This window comes from Uloborus diversus, chromosome 9, assembly GCF_026930045.1.
Source record: "Uloborus diversus isolate 005 chromosome 9, Udiv.v.3.1, whole genome shotgun sequence".
NCBI classification, from domain to species: domain Eukaryota; kingdom Metazoa; phylum Arthropoda; class Arachnida; order Araneae; family Uloboridae; genus Uloborus; species Uloborus diversus.
This window is the reverse complement of record NC_072739.1, coordinates 80,052,968-80,080,120: the sequence shown is the minus strand read 5'-3', so window position 1 is coordinate 80,080,120 and position 27,153 is coordinate 80,052,968. Positions and strand designations below refer to the sequence as shown.

Here is a 27,153-nt window from a genome sequence, read left to right as displayed (position 1 = left end):
CCAGAAGCAATATTTATAATGTTGGAACTGAATAGTTTGTGCATTTTTGTCTTCCCCTCTCCAAAGCACAGCAAGAAATTTCTCGAATACTGTAAATAAATATGTATTTTTAAATCTTTTTTAATTTGAAAATGTTCAAAAATGTGAAAGTAAAGTATCACTGTCTCACAAAAGTGATTTAAGTTTACGATTAAAGTATCATGGCTTACTAAATTTACATTGTGCTTTATAACTTGATATTTACCGAACAGCTTTATGATTAATAATCAAGGCAATACGATTAAACGCATCATATTTAATTACTTGTTTTGAAAATGTTTAGGTGTCCAAAGGTGGTCTGGTTCCAATCACTTTAGTTGATTGAGGTTCTACTGTATTATACTCTTTTACACTTAAAAGGTTTTTTTCTTACCAGCAAATTTTCTTTTTCTTTCTCCAGAGCAGACAAACTAAATTCTGCATTTCCAATTTTTTCTGTAAGTCTTCTTTTCTCTCTTTCAAGGGTGCGAATGACTTCCTCATGGTGGTGAATACTGGCTATTTTAGTAGCTAAATCCTTTTCAACATTTTTTTTGTCTAAAATATAAACGGTATTTCAATACTATATAACAGGTCAATCCATACATAGTATTTTTTTCATATGGATGCCTCAGTAGCCGAATCTATTAACTTAACTTTTTTAAAAAATCCTCATTTCTGCTTTAATAGTGCTTTATCAATGCGTAGTATGTGAATTTATATTAAAGTTTTGGTTCAGTACATTTCTGACCATGTGATGGCAGAAAATGTAACACAAGGACGTATTCACCCCTATGGATCACTATCTTCTTCATAATTTTTCTCGACTTTTGTTTCATGGAGTTAATTGATTTGGCAAATGAGGCATCCGTATGGTAGAGAAAAAATTTAGGTACATTTGGAATTTGCCAATTACAACTTATTAACAAGTTCCGGCTAGAACTAAACGAGCCTACTTTCCCGTATAGCAATATCTACTTTCTAGTATCTGATCAATATTCTCAAAAACAGCTAAGATCGCAAACTGTTTCAAACATAATTTTTTAATATTTTAAGCCAATTTCTAGGAATAAAATATGCCTCACTCATATAAAGAATTAAATGCGTAAAAATAAATAAATAAATAAATAAATGAACAAATAAAACAGCAGCACCTTTCAAACAAAGCAGCTAATACGCTTTTTTCTATTGCAAAAAAAATTCTTTAACCGTTTTCAAAAAGAAAAAAAAAATCTTTGTTTCCCCCTGTTGCCAAAAAAAAAAAGGAATTAATGTACTTTCCAAAATAAATAAAAACAATAAAATGTCAAATTAAAGAAATAATTTTCATTGTCAAAAAATCGTCTTTGCATATCCTCATGTAGAAACATAAAGGACTCCGAGTTTATCTGCCAAAATCTGAATACATAAATTTAAACTTTAGAGTATAAATAAAAACAAATCATATTAGGAACAATTATTTCTCAATAAAAACCATGGTTGCGGAGTCAGAGTTAATCTCATTTTGGGACAAAAGGGTCGGATTCAGGAGTCCAAGGTTTTTAAATCTAAGACTAGGAATTGGAATCGGCCATTTTCTCTTAAAGTCCCAGCTCTGCCAATGTTTGCAGAGTCTGAGTCGGATTTATTTTCGTGATGAAGGAGTCCGAATTGAATTTTCAAGAGCAGGAGTCAGTCATTTTTCCTCCATGTATAAATTTTTGCCAAAGCTACGAAGTCAGAGTCGAAGTCATGGAGTCGGAATCCGACTAATTTTCGGGAACAAGAGTCAGAGTCAGGTGCCCTAGAAACTCTCGGAGTCAGGAGTTGTTTGTCAAGAGCTATTTCCGACAAAAGTTGTTTGAAGTAAATCCGCTTTTAAGTTTGGAATCTATATTGACCTCCAGTTTTCCTGTAGGCGCTAATGTTAGAGGATTTGAACTGTTCAGAATTGAATGGAAAATTGTTCAAATCAAAAAGATATTTTTTTATAGATGTTCTTCATAAAAAGCTTTTTGTTACAAAGTGTTTTGAAGCAAATTTGCCTCTAAGTTCGGGATTGCCTCGAATTTCTCCGTAGGCCCTAATGTTAAGTTTTTTTGAACTGTTCAAAATTGAACAAAAAAGTAGTCAAATCAAAAAGTGAAATACAGGAATGAGGTGTCCTTGCCAAGATCTTTCGAACAAAAAAAAATGTTTGAATCGGACTATTTACTCAAAAGTTATTTCGGGGGGGGGGGGGCAGACATTTTCCCCCATCTTAATACCCTACTTTGCAATTTTTAATTTTTTGATATTTATTTAATTATTTTATTTATTTTTGACCTTTTTTTGTTTTTCACGCAATGTTTTTAAGATGCATTAAGCCTTCTTTCATGCTTTTTTCTTCTTTCTGTCTTTTACAAAGTAGGTCAAAAACAACCCTTTGCATGTGAATTTCAAACTAACTTTAAAAGTTATAAAGCAAAAATCACTGAATAGAGAATTAAATAAATCAACTTTTGAAATAAAGAATTAGAGTTGACAACTACAGTACAACCTCGATATCTCAATTCTCTCGGGACGGGAAAAAAATTCGAAATATCGAGTTTTTGAGTTATTAAGGTTCTAAAGAAATTACACTAGAAATTCTCACAATTACACACACGTACGCTATATGCATTTATATATGTACTATGAGACCACTTTGAATTATGATCAATAAAGTAGTCTTCAATATTTTACTAGATTTGAAATTTGAAATTTGTCGAAAGTGCACAGGAAGAGATTTTGAAATGAACAACAATTTCTACTTGGTTTTTCACCTAAAAATTTAAAAATTCTTAACTTCAACTAGTAGCTCCCCACATTCAAAAAGTTTTCAGCAGCCTTTTTGTTGGAGTTAAAAAAGCAGAATGATGAAAATGAGGAATACAGTTTCCGTTTTCACTTGAAAACTGACTGGCGAAAAATCGACCCCCTTTCCTCAAAGTGGACAACATGTTCAAGAGAAATGCACAAACATTCTGAACTCCTGGGGAAACACAGCACCTCTTTCATAACAACACTCCCCTATTATCTTACTTCAATCCCCTAATCACAAAGTTTCCAAGAAGAGGCATGAAAACTAGTCCCTGGAACTGGTTTAACTACAAAAATTGCCAAAGAAAAACAATTGAAACTTGCTTCTGTGCAAAAAGTTCGACATATCAAGGGTTTCGAAAAATAAATTTCGAGATAACTATGGAAAATACATAGGGGTTTTTATAGAAAATGCAGGGGAAAAATGTTTTTTCGAGACATCAAGGGTTTCGAGATAAGGAGGTTCGAGATATCAAGGTTCGACTGTAAATATTTGTAGTAGATGCACAATCAGTAATATAGAAATTTCATTTTACCAATACAGGTCTCAACTCTTATCACGTAAACACTATTTCACAACTTGTAGCTAAGGAGGTATGCTATTAAAATTTAGAAACTGCAACAATCAAGACCTAGAAAAACTCTAATTTTACTGAATAGATAAATATTCAATTTGTAAGAACTGTTCTAATTCATACTATCTCTTAATTACTTTCTAGTTGACATCACAACTCTATATAGAATATTTCTAATTCATATTATAGCTAAGGTAATAAAGAAGTAAATCGTAAGGGAAAAGTGTTTTAAGTAACATTTTCTTTACTTCATTTGAAGAAGGTGGAGCATATACTTCTCTTAATTTATAGACACTCACTCCGAATCTAGCTTCATTGAATTAAACATTCTAAGACAATAAAATAAAAATTATCTGCAGTTATAAACTAAAAATTTTTAAAAAACTTATAAGTAAAAACAATTTTTTTAAACTTAAGAATAATGCTTGGCCCAGTAAAAAGAAATAGAGAACAGATGGAAACAAATTCATAACTTGTTTTGTAAGTAACACTATTGTTAAGCATTGTTAAACTATTTTTACGGGAGCAATGGCAATTATTACGGGAATTCCTATATTTTAAACTACAAAAATGATTTAGAAAAGCACGAAGTTTCAGATAATATTGTTACAGGAACAAAGGCAATTTTGGTTAACTAACTTCTTGCACTTTTAACTACAAAACTGATTTAGAAAAGCGCAAAGTTCAATCTAAATCAATTCTAAGCTTACCAAGTTTAATATTTCAATCATGATTGAAATACCTATCATGCACGGTTAGTATTCAAACCATAAACAAATTCCCTCGTTTTTGCATAACTGAACAGAATTGTTTCATTATAAATATAAAAGTTACGCATTACCTTCTAAATCTCTCTTCAGCTGGTAAACTTTCGCAATACATCGACTGTGTTCATTCCTCAATTCTTCATCTTGTTTCTGGAGTCCAGAAAGAGCATCTTTCAAATCATCCTTTCAATAAAATTATAAATAAATATAGCAGCTCAGTTTATATCAAGGTATTTAAATTTCATGGGGATACTTCAAACAACAAAGAACTTGCAATTTATGCATAGTTTAAAAGAAATTTTTATGAACAAAATTACCTTTTCCTTTTCTACAGCATGAAACTTCTCAATCAAATCCATTAATGTTGACTTTAATAACTCTATATCAGAATCCGATATTGTGAGCTGAGCAGCTGTACCAGAGGCAGAGAAATTCAACCGATGAGGACTGTCTTTTACCGATGATCTAGACCCATTGTGTGCGTCCTTCTGTAATGGCCAAGGGCTTAGGAGCAAATTTGATGCACTACTTGAAAATCCACTATCAGAACCAATACCAAGGCAAGTTCGGAGGAAGAGGCACAATGAATACATCTTGTTCTCAACTTCTCTCTTAGAACCTATAACGAGCATGACCAATAAGCATATCAATAGATGTTTATGAGTATTTTAACATACAACGAGACTACAAAAGGTTTGGAGAAAACATGTATAAAATAACAAAGGTTCGAATAAACTTGAATTCATCACATGAAAATTGAAAATATTTTTAATGAAAGTGAGGCTAATTTATATAGCAATGTGGTAATTGAAATCTAACACTATAAGCATAATGTGTCTTTTAATAATATTTTTCTCCCAATGCTACATGTAAAAATTTTAACAGATGACTCTATAAAAAGAGTATTAATTTTATAACTAATTGATTATAATTATGAATTTCTAAATTTCAAAAAGTTGGCTCAAGCATAAATACAAAATTTATATCACAGGAAAACTTCAGTGGCATAAAAATATATATATATATTGAACATACTAGTACTTTTGTCCTTATTAAACTTTTCATAAAATAATTAAAAGTACTGATTGATTTATCTTCACTTTAAATGCATATAAGAACAAGGTTTTATTGCGAGCGGCGGAGGACGTTTTCGCTCATAAAACATTACTACATAATGGCATAAATTCTTAACGGTCTACTAAAAGTTGAAAACAAAATTTTTCACACGTATTTTCATTACTCACTCCATGAGTAAAAAAATTACCAAGGCTTTTTTTTTCTCTTTGTTTCTTTTTCTTTTTTAACTGCTACATCGAAAGTTAATAAGTAAACAAAAATTCTTGCTATGCAGTTAAAGCATCTTACAATCCTGTACCCTCAAATTACATGAATTGTTATCATAAAGTGAATATGTAATTCAAAAACATGACGTAATTTAAAAACACATGTACATAATTTGAAAACATGAATGAAGTTCACTAAAACGCAACTGAAAGAAATTGCTTTTTGCAACTCATTAAAACATTTTGCTGAAAAGTATATACTACTAGCCAGTTTTTTTAGAAATTAAAGAAAAAAAGGTGCAAATGGAATTAAATATTTTTAGTGAAAGGAACAGTGAATCATTAGGAAAACAAAAATTACCATCTAATTTGATAACTCTAGATTCTAAAGCTGCAGCTTTTCCTTCCTCAAAGCTTAATCTAGAACGTAAACTCTGTATTTCTTTTGTAGCATCAGCTACACTCTTTTCTAAGTTTAGTCGGTGTTCTGATAAGCTTTGTTCATTAGACAAACACTCTTCAAGAACTGAATGATGTTGCTCTTCTTGCACTTTCAATTTGTGTTCTAATCCTGAGAGTTTTTGCTTGGACTGAGCCATTTCTTTCATGGCTGCAACATTGGATGAATTTGACTCCAAAACCTTAAAACAAAAAAACAATACTTCATGAACATAGTGAAGAATGTAAATGCAAACAATAACTTAAATTTCCTGAGATTTTACCATAATTAGCCAGCTCAATGAGAGGCACAAAGGAGTATAAGAGTGTAACAGACAAAAAAAGCACAATCGAAAAAAAATAGCAAATGATATTCAAACTACCACACTGTTTTATAACAGCGAGACATAAAAAGCAGTATTTACAGGTGCTGCTATCAAATTATGATTTCAAAAAGATTACTAAATGAAAGCTCTAATATGATTTACATTTTGAACCAGTTTTACTCAAAATAAATTATCACTTACATCTGTTTGCTTCCTGCTGCACCTAATCTTGCTGTTTCAGCTGTTATAGTTCAATCCAACTTTAGTATTTTAACAGTTAACAGAACATAATACAAAAGTATAAATATTTAACTAAAGAATATCTTAATTTCTCTATGTGAAGGCATTTTACATTGGTTAAGTATTGGCTCAGTTAACAACAGCAGCACTTGTGGCACACTAATTTTGAATGTTTTATATAAAGAATATGATGCCTTGCATTGAAAGAAAATGTAAATAATGCTTTAAAAGTTAACTTTTTTTTGTCAGCTTTATTTAAAGTTTGAGAGTGTTTTTTTTCCCTCCTAACAAACAACCACGTCATATCCCACATCAAGAAATCAATTTCAATTCATTGATAAATGCAGGGGTGTCCCCTCCCCTAAGAGCAAGGGTGCACCTCCCTAAATATCCCGAAGACCCTTTTTCTAAAAGCAAGAGCCCCCCCCCTCCCAAAGTAAGAAGTACCCCTTAAAACCGCTCTAAAAATTTCAATGGCGCAGTCTGCACCATGACCTCCCCTCCCCCAGGTGGGCACCTCTGATAAATGATTTTTGCAGTTTTTAGCAAGGCTGGGGAGTCAGAATCGGACTGATTTTGGGATAAAGGAATCTGCGTTGGGAGTCGAAGGCTTCAAAATTACAAGAGTCATAGACTTTTATTTCCCCTCATGTATCTCAGCCAGGGCTTAGAGGTCAGAGTCCTGGAGTCAGCCTGATTTTGGGATAAAGGAGTCGGAGTTAGACTCCAAAATTCTAAGAATCAGAGTCAAGGTATGTTATTCCCCCCCCCCTTCCCAAATCCCCATTTCGCAACTCTGGTTTTTATGTGGACCTATGCTACGGGATCTGTTTGGAAGTTACACTTCGCTTTATTTTCATCTCAAAAATAAACTTTTCTAAAAAAAAAAATCTTTTATTAAGGACTAATGATAAAAATTATATCTGAAAATGAAATCAATATTTACCTTTTGTTTCAGAGAAACAATTTCTCTTTTCAGCTCTTCCTCTTTTTCCTCTTGCCTCCCCTGCAAAATACTCAACTCTGTAATTTCGTAATCTTTTGAATTCAAATCCTGTTCTAAAATCTGCATCTTCCTTTGCAGGTTTTGAAGTTCTCTTTTCGTTTCTTGACGGGAGTGTACTACATCCTTTAAGGTAGCCTTATATTCAGCATTTTGAGACAGTAATTTATTGTTAATACTAACAAAATCTGAAATTTAAAATATATATATATTTTAAAATATATTAATACATGAAATAGTAACTCCTGGGGGGGAAATAAATAAACGCTTACAATAAATATATACATTTCTTGCTATCAAAAATAATTCTTTGCTGGTAGTTCTCCTAGTATTAAAAATTTCGGTTGATGATCTCAAACAGCTCTTTCAAACATTTTATTCTTGCTATCTGTCAGTTATTCATTTTTCTTGGTATGTAAATTATTTTGGCTCAAGTATTTCTAGTTTTAGTTGATTTTTACTTTCTTCTGTACCTAATACTAGAAAAGATTTCAGTCGAACCTGTCTATCTCAAATTTCACTGGAAGGAAAAAAATCGAGAAAAAGAGGTTTCGAGATACGGAGGTTTTGAGAAACTTATTGAAATTTGGAATTTGCATTTCTAATAGCCTTACTGTAAGTACCATATTTGAAAGGATATCATATACTGCCAACAATTCAAAATATTGCTTCCTTTTTGCTGTTCTCAAAGCAGTGTTTCTTTCATTCACAATATTATGAATAATGTTTACTTTTATCCATATGATGTGTGAATGAATAAAATTGGCTTGTTTGGATATTGTTTTATACATAGTTGTTTGACCTAACTTAAGAATTTTTATTCTAAAACTGATTGCATTCTGTTGGATTTTTATTGAAAATATAATCATGACACTCAACACAAAAGTTACAACCAGTAACTGGCTCTTGGTCCAATTAGGCTTCTCCTAGTCAATTTATGAATCCCCAATGACAATCAAGAGCCCTCTCAAACCTATTCCCCCTATCGCAAGGAACAGTTGCTTCTGGTAAACTACTCCAAATGTCTACACAAATCTATTGAAGAAGTATTTTTCTCAAATTTCAAATTTGGGGATTACAGCGGTTTATCCAACAAGAATTCTTTAATTGAGTCAAAAAAATTCTAATCTTTCCCCAGCTCACTAAATTAATGAAATAAACTTTTATGTGTTAAAGAGCCATTAACTATTGGATCTTCAATGTCAATTTTGTTGGGAAAAAATGAAATGTTTATTAAGTAAACATTATTAACATTATCTCCCACTTATAGTTTCATAAGCTCAGAGGCTGACTCATTACTAACAAATACAAAATTTTGGGGGTTCTTTAACTAAACAACTTTGCAACAAGATTTTACTTTTGATCACCTAAAACTATAAAAGCTATGCATCAAACACTTAAATAGCTTAAGAAGTCACTAAAATATTTAATATTAATTGAAAACTAAAAGGAATATGAGCAACAAAATATGAATTAAAAAAAATCAAACAGAAGACAGATTGATGATGTGAAACATAAAAATAGACCATAAGAAATAGAGAACCATCATTAAGTAGAGTATGGGTCCTCAACGGTCAACATATACAAAGAAAATAAATAAAATAGTGCAAAACACAATCTTCTTATCCATGTTTTAGATTGCATAAAAAAATAAATGCAAAATGTAAATTAAATATAAATAAGAAATAAATATAGTCTAAAAGAAAACATATTTACAAAACAGTGAGTTATAACAAAAAAAAAATTAAAAAATTGAAAATACAGAAAAAATTTTATAACTCAGAAAAAAAAAAAAACTGATAAATAACACAAAACACACACCATTCATTTCTTGTTTGGTTTCTTCTATTTGATTCTTAAACTTCATATTTTCTGCTTGAGCAACTTTCAAACGGCTCTTGCAGTCTTCCAGGGATCTATTGACAACTTCATTCAAACTTTTTTCATCAAGTAACTGATTTTGAAGCAGTGCAATTTTGTCTTCCAGTTGAACTCTTGAATTTTTTTCTAAATAACAACAGAAAATTTAAATAATTGATTGTTTAAAAAGAGAGTATTGGAAAAGAAACAAGAATTCAATGATACAGCATACTTTTAATTATGTTTCATCATTCAGATAAATCATATAGATAAATCAGCAAAATTACGATACATTCCTATCAAATGTTATAGAAAGAAATTCTACTGATAACACTGAAAATATAAACTGAATAGAGAAATTTGATATATAAGATACTAAAATATTGTAACCGGAAAAAAACTTATGATGGGAAAAAATGCTGTAGTTTAATGAGAATGTTATTTCCATAAATGCTTAGTTCTTTACAGCAAAAATATTCATGATAGTTTATTAATCCACATTATTATGATATAGCAAACCAAACACAAATGTGCTTTTTATGCTTACTATTATGGCAATGAAATATTTAAAATATGAACTAAAGATTAAATTTCTTCACTCAAATAATCCAAATCAGAAACTAATACATATTAACATTGACAAATTTATGCATGGGTTTTGAACATTTCAGAAGAAAAAATCCAAATGCAGAAATCTGAGGAGTATAAAAAATGTTAAACTTTAAGTAAAACAAATAAGTACAGAGCATGTGCAGATGTATGCTTTATGCCTGTCACTTAATCAGATATAACTCTTTGTAAAGTTAGAAACAACAAATCTCCTTATCTCAGAAGAGACTTATAAGAGACAAATAAAATTTAAGGGAATATTTAAAATTTTATCTTTCTTGGGAACATTTTGACTTAGGACTAGAGTCTAAAGCACATGTGGACAACTTGTTTATATATTGCAGGCATCAACATAATGCAATCCTTATACCAACTGCTAAATTGAAAGGCTAAAGGTGGCAAGCATTAACTGACTTCAAAGTCACAAAGCAGACAAACAAAAAATGCCAACTCTTTGAATCAATGTCATACGAGTCTATTCTGCCTTCAACGTTACTGGACTAGTTAGTATAGAAATGAAGAGCAAATGCAAAAGCATTTTAATATAGGATACGTTCACACAACACTCAACTAAAGTACCAGAGAAAAAGTATTTAAATACCATTTTTTGACAAAGAGCTAAGTTCATCTAATTCTGCAGCAATTTTATCTTTTTCATGTTCAGAATTTTTAAATTTAATTTCCAGGTTTTGCAAATCCTGAACTGCAGCTTCCTTTTGCTGCTTTAGATCTTGAACTTGATTTTCTAGATCTTTAATAGCTTTTGAATGTTCCAATCTGCAATGGAATAAAAATATTTTTAGAGCCTTTTCTTATTTTAAAACCTATCTTGGGTTTAAATAAGTCTATAGCATGTAATATTTCACCATAAACAACATTTCAAAAAAAAAAAAAAAAAAAAAACGAAAATCTCAATACACAAGTTCTAATTAAACCTGCAAAATAACAAACAATACATATTTTTCTTTTATTAAGAATCAGAACTATAAAAGCAAATATTCAATGGATTTTTACTTTTTTGCATTGCATTTATTTTTCATGTTATTATTTGTTACAAAAGTTGTTTGCAGTAAGTTGGAATCTTAATATTAGCACCTAAAACACCACCAAAGTGCATTAAAATGATTAGGAAATGCTCTTTTTATACCAAAGCATGTGTTCTCATATATTGCAAGTTACATTTATTTGGAACAATAAATATGAAAACTAGAAAATCTATTGTCTAAAATTTTACAGGATGGACAAATAAATAAATAAATAAATAAAATAAAATAAAAAAATCATGATCTGACAACTTAATTTTTCCAAAAGACTAGTTTTTCGTTCAAAAATAATTTGCTGCAAGACTTCATTTTTTTTAATTTTTTTAAACACATTGTAGACCGATCACAAGAATTCTTATGATTATCTTGTTTTGTGAAATGGCAGTTGATGAACATTGTAAGGTATCATTGTACAATGTATAATTATTATACAATGTGTTATTAACTCTTATGCCATTTATGAACATCACAAGGTATTATTGTAACAATGTACAATTATTGTACAATGTGTTGGTAAATCTCACACCTTTTAGTACATTTTTTTCGTAAATTAGTTTATTAACTCCTATGCCATTTATGAACATTACAAGGTATTATTGTTACAATGTACAATTATTGTACAATGTGTTGGTAAGTCTCACACCTTCTAGTACATTTTTTTCGTCTTATCCAATCTAAAGGGTCATAGCCCCTTCTTTGAATCATCTGTGCTTCATCATTGAATGGCTTTTCATATTTTACTGGTCCACAATGGGTTAAAATTAGCAGTATTTTCTTATTATTTAGAGATAAAAATTATTTGGATTGAAATGATTTTGAATTAAATTTGTATAATACTTCAAAAATAATAAAAAAAGAATTCTTTAAAATAATCCTAGTATTATTATTTTTTTTTTTTTAAATTTTTCATACAAATCCAAACAAATTTGTGATTTCTCATCATTATGCCATGAACTAGCCTAGGCTATATAATCAAAAATAAGAGTTGATTAACTATTTTATTACAATAATATTGTTGACCTTGTTGTTTACAGTAGTGTTATGATAAATAAATTGGATTGAGCTGGTTTAAAAGTAAAAAAGATTTTTCCTCTGATTGAGAGAGATTTGTTCCAAGGCATAATAGTCTAGGCAAAGAAGTATCAAATTAAAAAAAAAAAAATCACATTTGAAAATTTACGAATTGAGTTAGTTTTGATACTAAACATTTCATTTATGATACTAAAAAATTCAATTCAAATAACTATCCTTTTGAACAGATTACACATGCAGAGGCGTAGCTAGACCCGACTTTCGGGGGAGGGGCTTACTTCTTTATATATATATATATATATATATATATATATATATATATATATATATATATGTGTGTGTGTGTGTAAACCTTTTTTAGTATTAAAAAAAATAAGAGGGAGGTGAATCTTACATACTTTAGAATCGAATGATCCCAAGTCTGATACTTGAGTCAAACAAAACAAAAGCAAAGAAATTTTTTCATATTTTTCTAATGTTATGGAATATTCAACTTTTTTTTCTTTTCGCTCCATTTAATTTAAAGTGAAATTTTCTAGTAACATCTTGTCAAAACCAGTCAATCCAAACCAATAAGCATGTTCCGTTCATTTCAAAGTGACTGCTTAATTTAGAGGCTAACACACATCTACAAAAGCTGGCATCCCTGAAAGCTAATAGATACTTCCATTTCCGCCTGTAAACTGGATGTTTGACTTTCAATCTTATCGGTGGTCAGACTATAAAGACTATTTTTACTAACTTGGTTTGCACTAAAAGTATGACAAAAATAAAAGACTTCTTGAATTATAACCCGCAAAAATTGAAATTGCTTTTCATATCGTTATATTTATATGTTGCTTTTTATGTATTTACATTTATGCTAATTTTAAAGCAGTTAATAAAATTTGAAAAAAAAAATTAAGAAAGAAATATAGGCGGTAGAAAGTTATTCGCTCAAAGCTGCATACCATCTGTTCTCCTCTCAAGTTTCTATTTTTAATTTTATTAGCTGCTTTAGAATTTACATAAATATCTATTTGAGAGAGCAACAGCAATTTTCGAGTGTTATAAACAGAAGACTTTTTATTTTCTACTTTTTAATGCGAACCAAGCTAACAGAAATAGTCTAGATTCATTTCTTTTTTTAACATTTTATTCGTGTAATGTTATGCAGTTTTTCTTTTGAATTAAAATAAAATTACCTTCAGAAGGGTCCGATGGGACTAGGGCTGCTTTGCAAACTGTACTTCGTTTTCTTTAGATGGCGTTAATTTTCTTTTTTTAGAGCAATCCTTTTCTTCATTTTCATTTTTTTTCTTTGGGTTTAAAAAAGCTTGTTGTCGGTTTTGCTCGCTTCATTATGCATCAACTTTCACTTAGAATATATTATTTTAAACAGACTGTACGTTTCCAAAAGAATACGCAGTAAATACCGGATGAAAAATCAATGTGATTGCAATGGATACTCTGGTTAGCATTAGCAAAGGTCGTTTTAACTATGACCTATGACACACAAAACCTCTATCGTCTCGAATTTCAGTTATGCTATCATTTTCGGACTCAAAGCCCAATGATCATAAAAGCAGCAAACAAAAACATTTTCTTTAATTCACGGGTTTGACATTTAAGATGATCATTTCAAGTTCATGGTTTAAGATCATTTAAGTTAAAAGCTATTTCGCTCTGTTATCTGGATTAGTAGTGTTCTTTAGTTGCTCTCTTTCTTAAAATTGTGATTCCTTAGAAAACCGAAATGATAGGAGTAAAAAGAAAGTATAAGATTTTTTTAAGTGATGAAAAAAGGAAAATTGTAGAATATTGGCCAAGTTAGATTTGCAGCAATTGCTAACCTCAAGAGCCCACATCATTTTTAATCAAGAGCCCACATTATCTTTAGTATCGATTTCAAATTTTCACCATCATATTTCAAATGAATCAAAGAAAAAAAAAAAAATAGGGACCAAAAAGCAATAAGACTTTCTTGAAAAAGATATGCTTATAGTTTCTTTTACAGTCAAAATGATTCCTTAAACTTGTAATAAAGCACTTAATAATGTAATAATAGAATAAATATCTAGCAAAAGTAATACAGAAGAATTTTAATCAAGAGCCCACATTATCTTTAGTATCGATTTCAAATTTCTATTAAGTTTCTTAAAGCAACCGTATCTCAAAACCTCTTTATCTTGATTTTTTCTTTCCTGTGAAATTCAAAATATACAGATTCGACTGTGTGCAATATTCCCACTGCGCCACTCATAAAATTAAACATATTTAGCAATTTGCAGAATCGATGACGAAGAAAGGCTACATATACGTGGATTTAACAACTCAATCTCATTTCTAAAGCGAAGTGTCAAATTTCAGTCAATTATCAAAAAATTGTCGCAGCAGAGGGAGGCGTCTTTATGCTTGAGTAGCAGATTTTCACTGGCATTGTGGGGGGGAGGGGTAGCGAAGTGTATTTTTGACCTTTGTTACTCAGAAAAGAGTCGTTTTGATTTTTTTCTTTTTCTTCTTTTTTTTTCTTTCTCTTCTCTTTTTCTTTTTTTGAGACAAACGTTTCAGGGGGGGGGGGTTGTCCCCAAACCCCCCCTTAGCTACGCCCCTGTACACATGCATGCTCAAGTAAATGATCATATTAAATCTGTTTTAAAAACAGGTACAGTACATTGAAAAAAAAAAAAAACAAAAAAAAACAAGAAAAGTACACACACACATATATACAGGGTGTTCTGTTTCAACCTTCAAGATCTTTATTTTCGCAACCAAATGTATACTTCCAATTGCAAAAATGCTCAAAATCAGATGCAGAGTTAAGATATTGAGAGTTTGAAGCAAGGAAAAAAAATAATAACTTTTTAAACGGACCCCAGGTCCCCTAACTTATACTTAGGGAAATAATCTCCATTGAAAAATAATTTCAACTCAAAAAGTTTGAAATTTGTATGACCAATATTCACGGAGATATGAAATGCAGCATTTTGTGACTTACACCACTTTTCACTCTCCGTCAATAACGTCTTTTGTGGGAAAATATAGGGTTAACAAGCATTTAAAATAATATGGGTGCATAGCGGGTGGTTTTTTAAATTGTTCAAGGTTTTGTAGTGTTTTTTTTGCATAGCACGGCATAACATTTGCATTTATTTTTGAATAGTAACAAAAATTTAAATATCTTGTTTTTCTTACTATGACAACCTATCATTCTTCTGAAAGGGTGATAAGTTCCAATCTCATCTTCTGTGTGGTCCCTTAAAACTTTGAACTGTAATATCTCCTTGTGTTTTGGTCACACAAATTTAAATTCCAAGTTTTTTGTGTCAGTAATAGTTTTTAATGGAGATTATTTCTCTCAATGATAGATAGGGAACCTAGGGGCACGAATAAAAAGTTAAAATTTTGTATTTTTTGATTCATTTTTATTTTTGCTTCAAACTTTCAATACCTTAACTCTACATCTGATTTTGAATACTTCTGCAGTCAGAAGTATACATCTAGGACTAACGGTTGCGAAACTAAAGGTCTTGCAGGTTAAAACGGAACACCCTGTATATTAATCATAATTTTTCATTTTTGTCTGAACATTCCTGGTATAACATGCAGCATGGCTATGAAACACTATAGTTAGGCAAACCTAACCTGGCAGCATTGTGAAGGCTATGCAGGTCGTAATCACATCATTAGGATGCTGCCAGGTTAGATTTGTCCCAACTACAGGTTACAAATTTATCAAGTTGCAAAATATTCACAAATCATCACAAAATTAAGAAAAGCTCAAAACTAGATATTTTGTCCCCTTTTCCTCTCCTGTCAGTACTTATTTTTGTCAGCACTTGTAATGGTTACTTTCTAGATTTTATGAAAAGTATTGACACTTATGGCAAAATTTAGATTTCTATTACATTTTCTAGCACTGATGAATAGGGGCAATTTCTTTCAACCATATCATTACATTGTACATGATACTTACTTTCTGCTTTTTTTTTACTGGGGGGGGGGGGGAGCTAAGAGGGTGCATAAAGGACGATAACTTGAAATGTATAAAAGACGATATTTCGAATTATTGACATATCATTTGAAAGATATGCTAAGTAAGTTACAAGGGTTCAGGAAATATTTGCTCTGAGGATCTGTGATTTTTATTTTATTTATTTTATTACTATTTTTCCCCCATTTTGACTACATGATTTTAATTGCTTTCTTCATATACAGTTTTAATCCAGATTTCAAACCAGTAAAAATAATAGCAAATATATAAAATAAAGATAATTCTTACAGCATGTTATTGATTTCATCTTTCAAATTTTGTTGAACTTGTAACTTCTCCTGCAAAACTTTTTGTTTCTCTCTGTCTGCAACAGTAACTCTTTCTTCTAAAGCACTTACTATGACCTCTTTTTCACTTAATTCCTTTTTAAGATCAATGATTGTGCGTTCTAAAGCCTCCATTTGAAGTTTGTTATCCATATCAATCTAAAGAAATAATCATTTTAAACAAATCAGAGTGAATCAAATTTCTTTAACAAAACAGATACAAGCAGAGGATTTAAAGAGTAGATCTATCCTGCATTTTGAGATTTAAAAAAAAATAGAGGGTAAACATTACAATTCTTTCTAGTCGGCTTACTAACATCTTTTATCGAAAAAAAAAAGAACATCGCCATAAATTTAACTTTAATGAAATTATCTGAAGACAGTGCTTGCATGCAATACATTACACAGCAAACTATTGAAGAATTTAAGTGTAAAGAATGTCAGTCGTTAATGAAATTAAAGCATCCAATCAGCTTAAGCTAACCAGCTTTTTCCAAGAATTTTCATTTTTGCTTGGATTTAAAATGTGACAATCTAATTTTCTTTTTTTTTTTTTTTGCCAAAACTGCTTCAAAAGCAACCTATTTTCAAATTTTAATTTATCACATTTTTGTAAATCGGTTTTAAATACAAAGTACTCAAAAGATAATCTGAAAAAAAAAATAATAACAACAACAACAATAATCAAACATTTTTGCCTGGTCTTAGTTGAAAAGGAAAAAAAATCAAATACAGGCATCCCTTGTATAACACGGTACTTGTACAACACGGTTTCGATATTATTTGGTACCAAATTTGTGATTATTATAACGCAGTTTCCATATTACACAGTACAAAATTTGAATTTATTGCTTCATGGTTTTGATAAAACATGAAAGTTTTGTTTAAAAAAGAAAGATTTTCATTTTGTTTAATACATTTTGTTAATGTTTGATAATAACTCTAATAAGCTTTTACTTTGTTCTTATTTACTATTGATTCGATATAACATGGTACACATCCCTTGATTCACATTATTTCTAAGTCTCGTATAACACTATTTTGAAATAACACAAAACATGGTTTCAATACAACATGGTTCATACTGACATTATTTTTACTACGTACATGATTAATTAGCGAAAAAAATAAGTTAAAAGTTAATTTTAAAAGAGTCTCATATAACATGATTTCAATACTACACCGAAAGAATTAACTGTGTTATATGAGGGATACCTGTATTAACTGGTTAACAAAGAAAAGATTCAGTTTGAGTAAGCAAATGAAAATGCACAACCACTTCTAAAAAATATAAAACTTACCACATAATAATCAATCCACATGGGAAAAATCAGATAATTCCACTTGGAAATCGAATAGGTTAATTTTAAAAATGTCTCGTATAACATGGTTTCAATACTACACTGAATGAATTAAATGTGTTATACGAGGAATGCCTGTATTAACTAGATGCATATTTCACTTACAAAGAAAAGATTCAATTCGAGTAAGCAAATGAAAATGCACAACCATTTTGAAAAAATATAAAACTTACCACATAACAATCAATCAAGATGGAAAAATCTGATAATTCCACTTGGATATGAGAATCAAAAACTAACCCTTTTCTTTTCCTCTTCCAATAACTGTAATTTCTCTTCATGCTCACTTTCAAGCACACTAAACTTCTTTTTCAGAGCTGCAATTTCTTCTTGATGGCTACTTTGCACTTCCTCAAGTCTCTTTTGTTGGCTGTCAAAGCATTCATCGACAACTGAAACTAATCTGCCACGCAAAGCTTCCTAAAGTAATAATGTCAGTCATTTAATAAGCATAAAATAGTGAATGCAGATAATATAATAGAAACTAACATAAGAACTCTGCAAATCAGGTAAAAGAAGTAATCTGGAAATTATTAGGAAAAATTGTTACTTCAGAAGGGTCCTGGGCACTTGGAACTGCTCATCGGAAGAGGCGGTAATGGGCAAGGGGGTGGATAGCTTTAAGAGGGCCACTGGTATGAATTGGGCACTAATAAACTGACTAGGATCAGCCTAGCGCATTGTATTGCATATTTGCATTGTATTTGTATGTTGGTGAGTTGTTTACAGTAGCTAAGGATTGCAACATATTTCTAAGCACAGGGATATATTCTTCTTTGAAAATAGTACTTGAAAAATTCTTCTGCACAAACTAATTTACAATTCACAAAATAACAAACAATCATATAATTAGAATTATCATTAATTTTTACAAATGCGGCAGTGAGAAGCAAAGGGATGTAAGTGTCAAAATTAAAAAATTGGAAATAACCAGTACAAATAGTAGGAGAACCTCTCTTCTGTTTTGGGGCAAGAGATAATACTAGTAGCCCTGGTAGGTGCCGCTGTACAGCATGGTTTGGAAAAAAAAAATCAATGAAAGCCTACTTAGGACATTATCTTTAAACGCGTGTTACTCAAAATTTGAAAATGTCCACTATATCCCTTTGCTTTTCATCGTCTCAAATGGTCTTTCATGACAATACTCGTGAATGCATTTCCTAAACTCTCTTATGTGAAAGAATGAAAATACAAAATACAAACTTGGTCTAAGTTGGATTCTTGCAAATGGTTAAAACTTAAAACAGACGCAGTTCGAAGTTCTGACAAACTTTAATTCAGTATTCATGCCTGAAAAATTATTTATGATACATAAAAGGAATTTTTCAGTTACAAAAACTTCTGGGTTTGAAAGAATTTACAGTATGGAAGTTGAAGTAGCTAACTATCATTTCATTTTTCATATTCAAAAAGAATTTTATTGAAAGCAACACATTATGGGTAGAAGTAAGCTGCTGCACATACTCTAGTCAATATTCACAATATTTATCTTACTGTAAAATAAACAGAAAATTTTGCGGTTTTTCCCAAAAACTTACCTACACTGAATTGTTTATCAGTACATTTAATTTGAGTTCATAAGTTTCAACTTTTTTTAAGTATTAATTGTTTTTTCCTTACACATATTTATGGATGACAAGTCCTGCGGATTTCCAATAGTTTCTACAGAAGCTAGTATGAAACAGAATAAGGTCTAAAACTAGATAAGGTATAGTTACAAAATTTGTTCATGTTATTTTTCTGTTTTAGTGTGTTCAATCACTTTTTTACTTCATTAAGTTTCATTCAAAATTACCTCACTTTTAGAAGATTTTCTTATAAGTTGTTTTCCCTGTTTAGCTAGCAGTTGAATTGTGTTCTATGGGCTTGGTGAGAAATTGGTAAGATATTTCCTGGTTTGGCGATAATTGGCAATTTCTCAAACCAAAAAGATGACAGAAGATTTTGCTGGAATATTCTCGAGTATTCACCCAAGAGCACAAATGAAGCTCAGATCTTTAATAAGTTGCTGAGTATTATAGCCCAGCAACAAAGCCCATGTGCTCAGAGCAATGTTTTTAATTTATTCAGAGTGGTTTCATTTTTGGACTTTTTGCATTGTTTATGGGTTTTCTTTTAAAATTTATTACTTAACGGTTTTTTCCTGATGGAATTATATAATAAATTTTGTCTCCATGTGTCATTTTATCTTTTTTGTTTTGTTTAATTTCTATTTTTTGATATTTATACTACCTCCTGTTCCACCGTGTTGCTTTTCTCGGATGACTTTTCATCCAAAAGCTCACACTTCTTTGCATTGAAAAAGGTGTTCCTTGTAACACCGAAACACGTGTCTGCAATCATTTGCAAGTTTTGTGCTTAATAACGTTGGATTACTGACATTTTAATTTTTCAGCACAAAGGTATTTATTCTTTATTTAGTTGGCTTAAACGGGCCGTACGTTTGCATTCTACTTTCTTTTTTCTTTCTTCTTGCCTTGAATTTTGGTTGTATTTGTTGTATTTGGTAGTTTTGAATTTTGCTTCATTTTTGCCTTGTTACTGTTTTAATTTGATTTGTATTTTTGATAATAATTTGTTCTTATGTACTTTGTTATTTTGTTTTTGGAATGTCTCAAATCAATAGGTTTTGCAATCTTCGTATTAAGAAGTTTCGCTTTTTGAACCACTTAAAATTTCTTCAAGAATGTAGGCGCAGGAAAGTTATTCCGAATTTTATTTCTTTGAAATGTAACTTACCACGTTCTGTAAAAATTGATAAAGTTATTTTTCGGTCGAAATTGGCTCTACTTAGAGCTTCGATCCAAGAAACTAGGAAACGCCTCTCTTTTATTGAACGTGAGCTCTATGATTTGCATCTCTCTATTTCAAATTCTATTTCTGATTTTGATTATGTTGATAGAACTTCTTGGTCTAGAACCCTTCGTTCTACGGAGAATCATCAAGTTGTTTTGAAAAAGAAATTAGCTAAACTTTGTAGAAATTCGAAAGTTGTTCCTTCGGAAAATTTACCAGTGGTAAATAAAAATGTTGTCGTTAATATTTCAAGTGTTCCTTTAAATAGTTCTCAAATTAATGCTCTAAAATGCAATGATAACTTTGCTCTGGCCAGCAAACCTTCTTTTTCTAAGCTTATTGCTCCTATTGAGAAAGCTTTTAAATTTAGTGCCTTATCATCCAATCAAAAAGATTGCGTTAGGCATCTTATTGCTTCTAATGTGGACTTTAATTCTAGAATTTCCAATCCCGTCTTTACTAATACTGTTCGGCGTACTGTAAAGAATTTAACTTCTAATTCAGATATTGTTGTTACTAAAGCTGACAAGGGTGGTCAAATTGTTGTTCTTGACAAATCATCTTATGTTGACAAAACTAATGATTTGATTTCTTCTGGTCCATACTTAGAGATTTCTAAAGATCCGAGTGAAAATGAGTTAAAGGCTATTTCTTCTGCTGTCAAGTCTGTTCAGTCTATTCCAATAAATGTTAAACGCTCTGTTATTCCTTCTATTGCTAATTGCGCTAGATTTTATGCTTTACCCAAGGTACATAAAGCTGGCATTCCTTTCAGACCGATTGTTTCCAATATTGGTACGGCTTCTTATAAACTTGCAAAATATTTAGTCTCTGTGTTTTCTCCTCTTATGAGTAATAATGTATTCACTGTAAAAAACTCTATCGAGTTTGTCAAAAAAATTCAGAATTGCGTTCCAAATAATTCTTTTATGGTTTCTTTTGATGTGAACTCATTATTTACGAACGTTCCGGTCGAGGGTTCATTGTTATGCCTTCAGAGTAGACTGTCTGAATTTCATTTTACCTCTAAGGAAATTGAGGATTTAGTTTTCCTTACTCATACTTGTCTAAGGCAAAGTTCCTTTGTTTTTAATGGTAAATTTTATACTATGTTGGATGGTTTGGCAATGGGAAACCCACTTAGCCCCATCCTTAGTGATATTTACATGCATTACTTTGAGGTCAAGTTGTTTCAGAAACTACAGTTTCAATTCTATGTTCGCTATGTTGATGACTGCTTTGTTCTTATGAACCACGGTCAACTAAGCATTGATGATGCTTTATCCATTTTAAATTCCATTGATCCTCATATTCAATTCTCTTGTGAAAAAGAACAGAATAATTGCCTTCCATTTCTGGATGTTCTCGTTTCTCGAACTGAGTCCGGTTTTGAAACTACGGTTTATCGTAAACCTTTTGCTGTTTCCTTACCCCCACATAGATTATCGTCTCACCCTCCTAATCAAAAATATTCAGCTTTCAACACATATGTTTATCGTGCAATGAATATTTGTTCTTCACCTGAGCTTCTTAATGCGGAACTTAACTATATAAGAGCTGTGGCTGCTGATAGAGACTATCCGCCCACCTTAGTTGATTCCATTTATAAAAAACTTCGCAAAAAATCTCAAAATGTTGTTCTTAATAGAACTTTTAACACTAAGAATTTAGTTGTTCTGCCTTTCTTCCCTGGTATCAGTTTTCAGGTTGCTAAGATTCTGAAGCGATTCCAATTCCAAGTGGTATTTTCTCCTATTAATAAACTTTCTTTCTCTTCTCTTAAAGATTCTATTCACCCTCTTAATTGCTGTGGGATCTATAAAATTGTTTGCAATTGCGGACTCGGATACATCGGACAGACCCGCCGTTCTTTGAAATTTCGGTTAAAAGAACATCAAAGCTATGTGAGAAAACAACAGCTGAATAAATCCAGTATTGCTCAACACTGTTGGGAATCGAATCACTCTTTTGATTTTAACTCTTATCAAATTATCCAAAAATGCCCCAATTCGTTGGATCTTGATTTTTGGGAATCTTTTCACATCCTGAGGAACCGTTCTAATTTAGTTAACGATCTTACTGCAATTCCCTATTTTTCCTCTGTGTGGACTGCTTTGTTAAAATTGGTTTAGATTTTCTATTATTTTTATGTAAACGTCGTACATTTCTTACTTTTATTTTTTCATTTTTTGCTTTCTTATTTCGTTTTGTGATTAACTAATTCCAATATGTTTATCCTTCACTCTGTTTTTTCTGCATTTCTCCATTTGATACATTGCTTCCATACATAGTTTTTTCCGCTGGTAAATTTATTGCTAATTTATTCAGAGTGGTTTCATTTTTGGACTTTTTGCATTGTTTATGGGTTTTCTTTTAAAATTTATTACTTAACGGTTTTTTCCTGATGGAATTATATAATAAATTTTGTCTCCATGTGTCATTTTATCTTTTTTGTTTTGTTTAATTTCTATTTTTTGATATTTATACTACCTCCTGTTCCACCGTGTTGCTTTTCTCGGATGACTTTTCATCCAAAAGCTCACACTTCTTTGCATTGAAAAAGGTGTTCCTTGTAACACCGAAACACGTGTCTGCAATCATTTGCAAGTTTTGTGCTTAATAACGTTGGATTACTGACATTTTAATAATGTGCCTGCTTAACATGGTACAAAGCATGCTTTCTTCCATTCAAATTTGGATACTTGGCTTCGTGATTGTATTCCTGAAACCAGAAATTTAACACAACCAGTCAAATTAAACACGAGCAGCCAAAAATTAACTTTAATCATGATCTCAACAAGCCTGGATCCTGGCAATGGTACAAGAGGTCATGACCGGCCTTAACGTTACCAAAGATAAGATAAAACTTCATTTTGGGAATTTCAATTTCAAGAAGTTACAGGCTGAAAGAGACTATTTAAGGGGCCCAAACATTACGTTTATGACCCACCTTAAAATGTGTATGCTCATATTTTAATAATGACTCTCTCCAAACTCAGAAGCTGGATTATCCTTGGATCCAATACCACAGAGTGATTTGCAATCATGCTAAAGACATATATCTCATACCTTTTTAAAAATTATTCATTTATTTGGGAATTATATTACAGAATCACTCCATTCCTGTTCTCAGTTGCAGGGGCGTGAACGGAAATTTAAGGGCCTGTCACAAATGACTTTTCCGGGCAGGGCCGGATTTAGGGGAGGGCAGGCGGGGCTACTGCCCCGGGGCCTCCACAACAAAGGGGCCCCCACAATAAAATTTTTACAAAATATCCAAAATAAAAAAATAAATAGCAGTAACTTCAGGATGTATTTACTATTAAAGTGCTGATCGAAAATATTGAATATATACATATATATCAAAATATTCGGATATATATCAAAGTATCGGATATTTTCGAAAATATGATGATTTTTTCGAACCTTGATTAGGGACCTCCACTCCTTCATTGCCCCGGGACCTCCACACTTCCAAATCCGGCCCTGTTTCCGGGTCCCTCCATATTGTTTACCCCTATATTTCATTCCTAGTTATATAATTGTATATATATAGTTATATAATATTTACCTAGTTATATAATATTTACCTAAATATTGGGCCCCCTTCAGGCTCAGGCCAACAGGTGTCCCTTTCCTCCCCCTCCCCCCTTGTACACACCCCTACTCGGTTGGATCGCAAACAAAACATGAAAAAATATTCAGTAACAGAAAAGGAAAAAGAAAAAGGTAAACATATACATGGAATCTGAAAGAGTTCACCTTTTCCTGAGTCAGAATATCAATGTCAACATTGTGCTGATGTCTTTCATTATGTAGGATGATTTGAAATTCTTGCTCAATTTTATTCATTTTCATTGTCAAAGCCTCCTTCTCTTTGGCTACATCATCAATGTAAGCTTGGTGAAGGTCCTGCAATTCTTTGATTTGAGCTGAAAGTAAACAAATATTGAGTGGCAAAACAATAAAAAACGATAAGTAAACATGCTTGATAACTTTTATCTTTCAATGCACTTTGGAACACTCCAAAATCAGCCCCTACACCATAGAGTATTTCTACAGCATAATTAGACATAAATGAAGCAGTCAACAAATATTATTCATCTTAACAGCTTCTTTACTATTTATAGTTCTCCAACAAGGAACTAGTATGTTGTAGCTATCACGAAACTTTCTTCTATATCTTTCGTATAATTATGATCCCTCCCCATGCTTAACGAGGTAGCAATATTCACAGCAAAGACAAAATTACACACGCCAAAACTTAACGATCATCCTAATTCCCGATTTATTTCAAAAGCAAAGCAAAGAATGAAAATTGATAAATTATTTTAAAAGCCTTGCTTAAAATAATTACAAACATTTATTTGTTAACAAACACAAGATGGCAACAGTTAAAAAGTTTAAATCACCGTGATTTTCTTGTGGTTTTCCAACAATTAAAATCACAGGAAATACGCAGATTACAGTTTATAATGATTTATCTCTCTTATTGTTGAAATTATAAAGCTATTTTTATTCACACAAAAAAAATCAGCCCTCCCCCATGGAATGATTGGTGCCAAAATTGAACCAACGCTTGTTTACATATGGATTGACATTTATTCAAAATTTCATCCAGAACATAGCATTACCCTTTTGAGATATGGCACTCACAATGGAAAACAAAGAACGTTCGATTGCGCCACCCCCTTTACAACTATTGACGCTAAAATAGAATCAGCTCTTATACTCTCTAAAGGCTACTTGTTGATAAATTTTTGTTTGATTCCGTTCATTATTTCTTGAGATACAGCAGTCACAATTGACGACAAAAAACATTCTATAGTTCAATCCCCCATTTGAACCATTGATACCAAAATTGAATCAGCACCTGTACCTGTTAGGAGCAACATATGAACCAAATTTTGCTTGATTCCCCCAGTTACTTCCTGGGGAATAGCAAGCAAGTATAACTCAAAAAACGCCCCGTTGCTCCACCCCCATTGGAGGAATTCGCGCCAAAAACCAATGGCACAAGTTCACATAGGGGCACATATGTGTTCCAAATTTCGTTCAATTTCATGCAGTAATTTTTGCTGTAGAGCGGCCACAAAAAAACTGGTCACACACATGTGTGACACACACACACAGATAGACACACATTTTCCAAAAATAGTCTCAGTACACCTCAAAACGTTCGAATTCGTCAAAATTCGAAATTTGCACGAATCCAATACTTTCTTCTATATATTAGATATAGAAGAAAGTAAAAATGATACAAACTATAATCAACCATAGCATTGGGGTACTAAAAAATATCACTGTCCAAAATTTATGAGTGATATAATTTGTTGTACATTTGAGTGAAGTAACAACACATTTTGCCGTTTTCAATAATGTAAGTTTTAGCTTCTGCCCAAGGATTGTTGATGCTATTTTCATGATATTTGCACCTTACAAATTTAATGCCTTTTGCAATCACTGATTGCCCTTCTTTAAATGCCTTTTGTGTTGAAAGGTTTTCAATGTTTTTCCACACATGTCAATTTCTTTCTGTCTTAACTATTCAACAATATGTATTTTTATTCCTCCTTTAACTTAAGCAGAAATTTAAATCAATTTATAATGGAGGGGGGGGGGGCACTAACCATAAAAATATTTTATTTTGAAACCATATGACAAACTTAGCATATTTTTTTAAAATTTAGTACTCTCCCTAATTCAGTAACTGCATTTCAAATTCAATAACTAAATTAAAATTTAAAATGGTTATTAAAGTACAAAATAGAATAAGCAACATTGTAATAGCAAAGTTTGAAATAACTTCCATTTTTTAAAACGATTGGAAAAATTACCGGATATAAAAGGATTTAAACTTTAGGCGCAGCATGCAATTTTCAGCAAAACATGTGTTCGATGTTGGCGTGTTTCCAAAATTTAGGTTTTTATTTTTTATTTACAGGAAGTAGAAATTAAAATCATTTAATTCAAATAGCAGAAGTATTCCCTGGAAAATCATGAAACTTACTTAAATATTTAAAATTCCTACAGAAAAATGTTAGTATGAAAAGTAATTTCTAGCAAAATATGTGTTACATTCATTAAAAACTCCTTGACAATCTATTAGTACTTATTTTCTGTTCTTATTCTAGAACTGGAAGGTCTAAATACTAATAGGGAAGAAAAAATTAAGAAGTGTAGAGCGTTTTAAAATAATAGTAAATTCAATTCAATCTACCGAACTTTCTGGCGATTTCACAGTGCTTATTAAAGGGGAAATCTTGCGAGACACGAAAATGCAGTGCTAGTGTTCAGTGAGAGAGAAAGGTTTCAAATCTCATCAGCTCCCGTTGTGAAATAACGCACTAAATGATCGCGAAAAGACAGTCAGCATAAAAACTTTCTCAAGTATCATATCGTTAAGTTAAGTCTTCAAAAATTGGGAAATTTAGTAAGAATTTCTAAACTGAAAAGAAGAAACTAGAAGATAGATCTAGAAATAAACTGAAAAGCGGGAGTGTCTCGTGAAAATCGGGAGATTTGGCAGCTCTGGGTTTGGTTTTTTAACTCTAAAAAATCTGACACATTATTTCTTCTTTCCAATCAATAAAATTGGTTTGAACATTAGTATTTTTATTACATTGCATGTGCAGTTTTTCTGCCATGAAAAGTAAAAAGTATCGTGCGTTTTTGTTGAAACA

The 27,153-nt window shown here is 31.3% G+C and overlaps 1 protein-coding gene across 1 annotated transcript in view; it reads right to left on the bottom strand.

Moving 5' to 3' along the window:
• The window catches only part of LOC129230339 (rootletin-like), an 82,402-nt gene that overhangs the window by 14,414 nt on the left and 40,835 nt on the right, over window positions 1-27,153 (bottom strand). The window contains exons 3-12 of the mRNA XM_054864737.1: window positions 24,233-24,402; window positions 17,915-18,094; window positions 16,276-16,472; window positions 10,541-10,716; window positions 9,292-9,477; window positions 7,414-7,658; window positions 5,825-6,104; window positions 4,498-4,799; window positions 4,255-4,363; window positions 413-576 (exon numbers count right to left, since the gene is read on the bottom strand). Coding sequence (XP_054720712.1) covers window positions 413-576; window positions 4,255-4,363; window positions 4,498-4,799; window positions 5,825-6,104; window positions 7,414-7,658; window positions 9,292-9,477; window positions 10,541-10,716; window positions 16,276-16,472; window positions 17,915-18,094; window positions 24,233-24,402 — 2,009 coding nt within the window. The remainder of the gene's footprint in view (window positions 1-412; window positions 577-4,254; window positions 4,364-4,497; window positions 4,800-5,824; window positions 6,105-7,413; window positions 7,659-9,291; window positions 9,478-10,540; window positions 10,717-16,275; window positions 16,473-17,914; window positions 18,095-24,232; window positions 24,403-27,153) is intronic.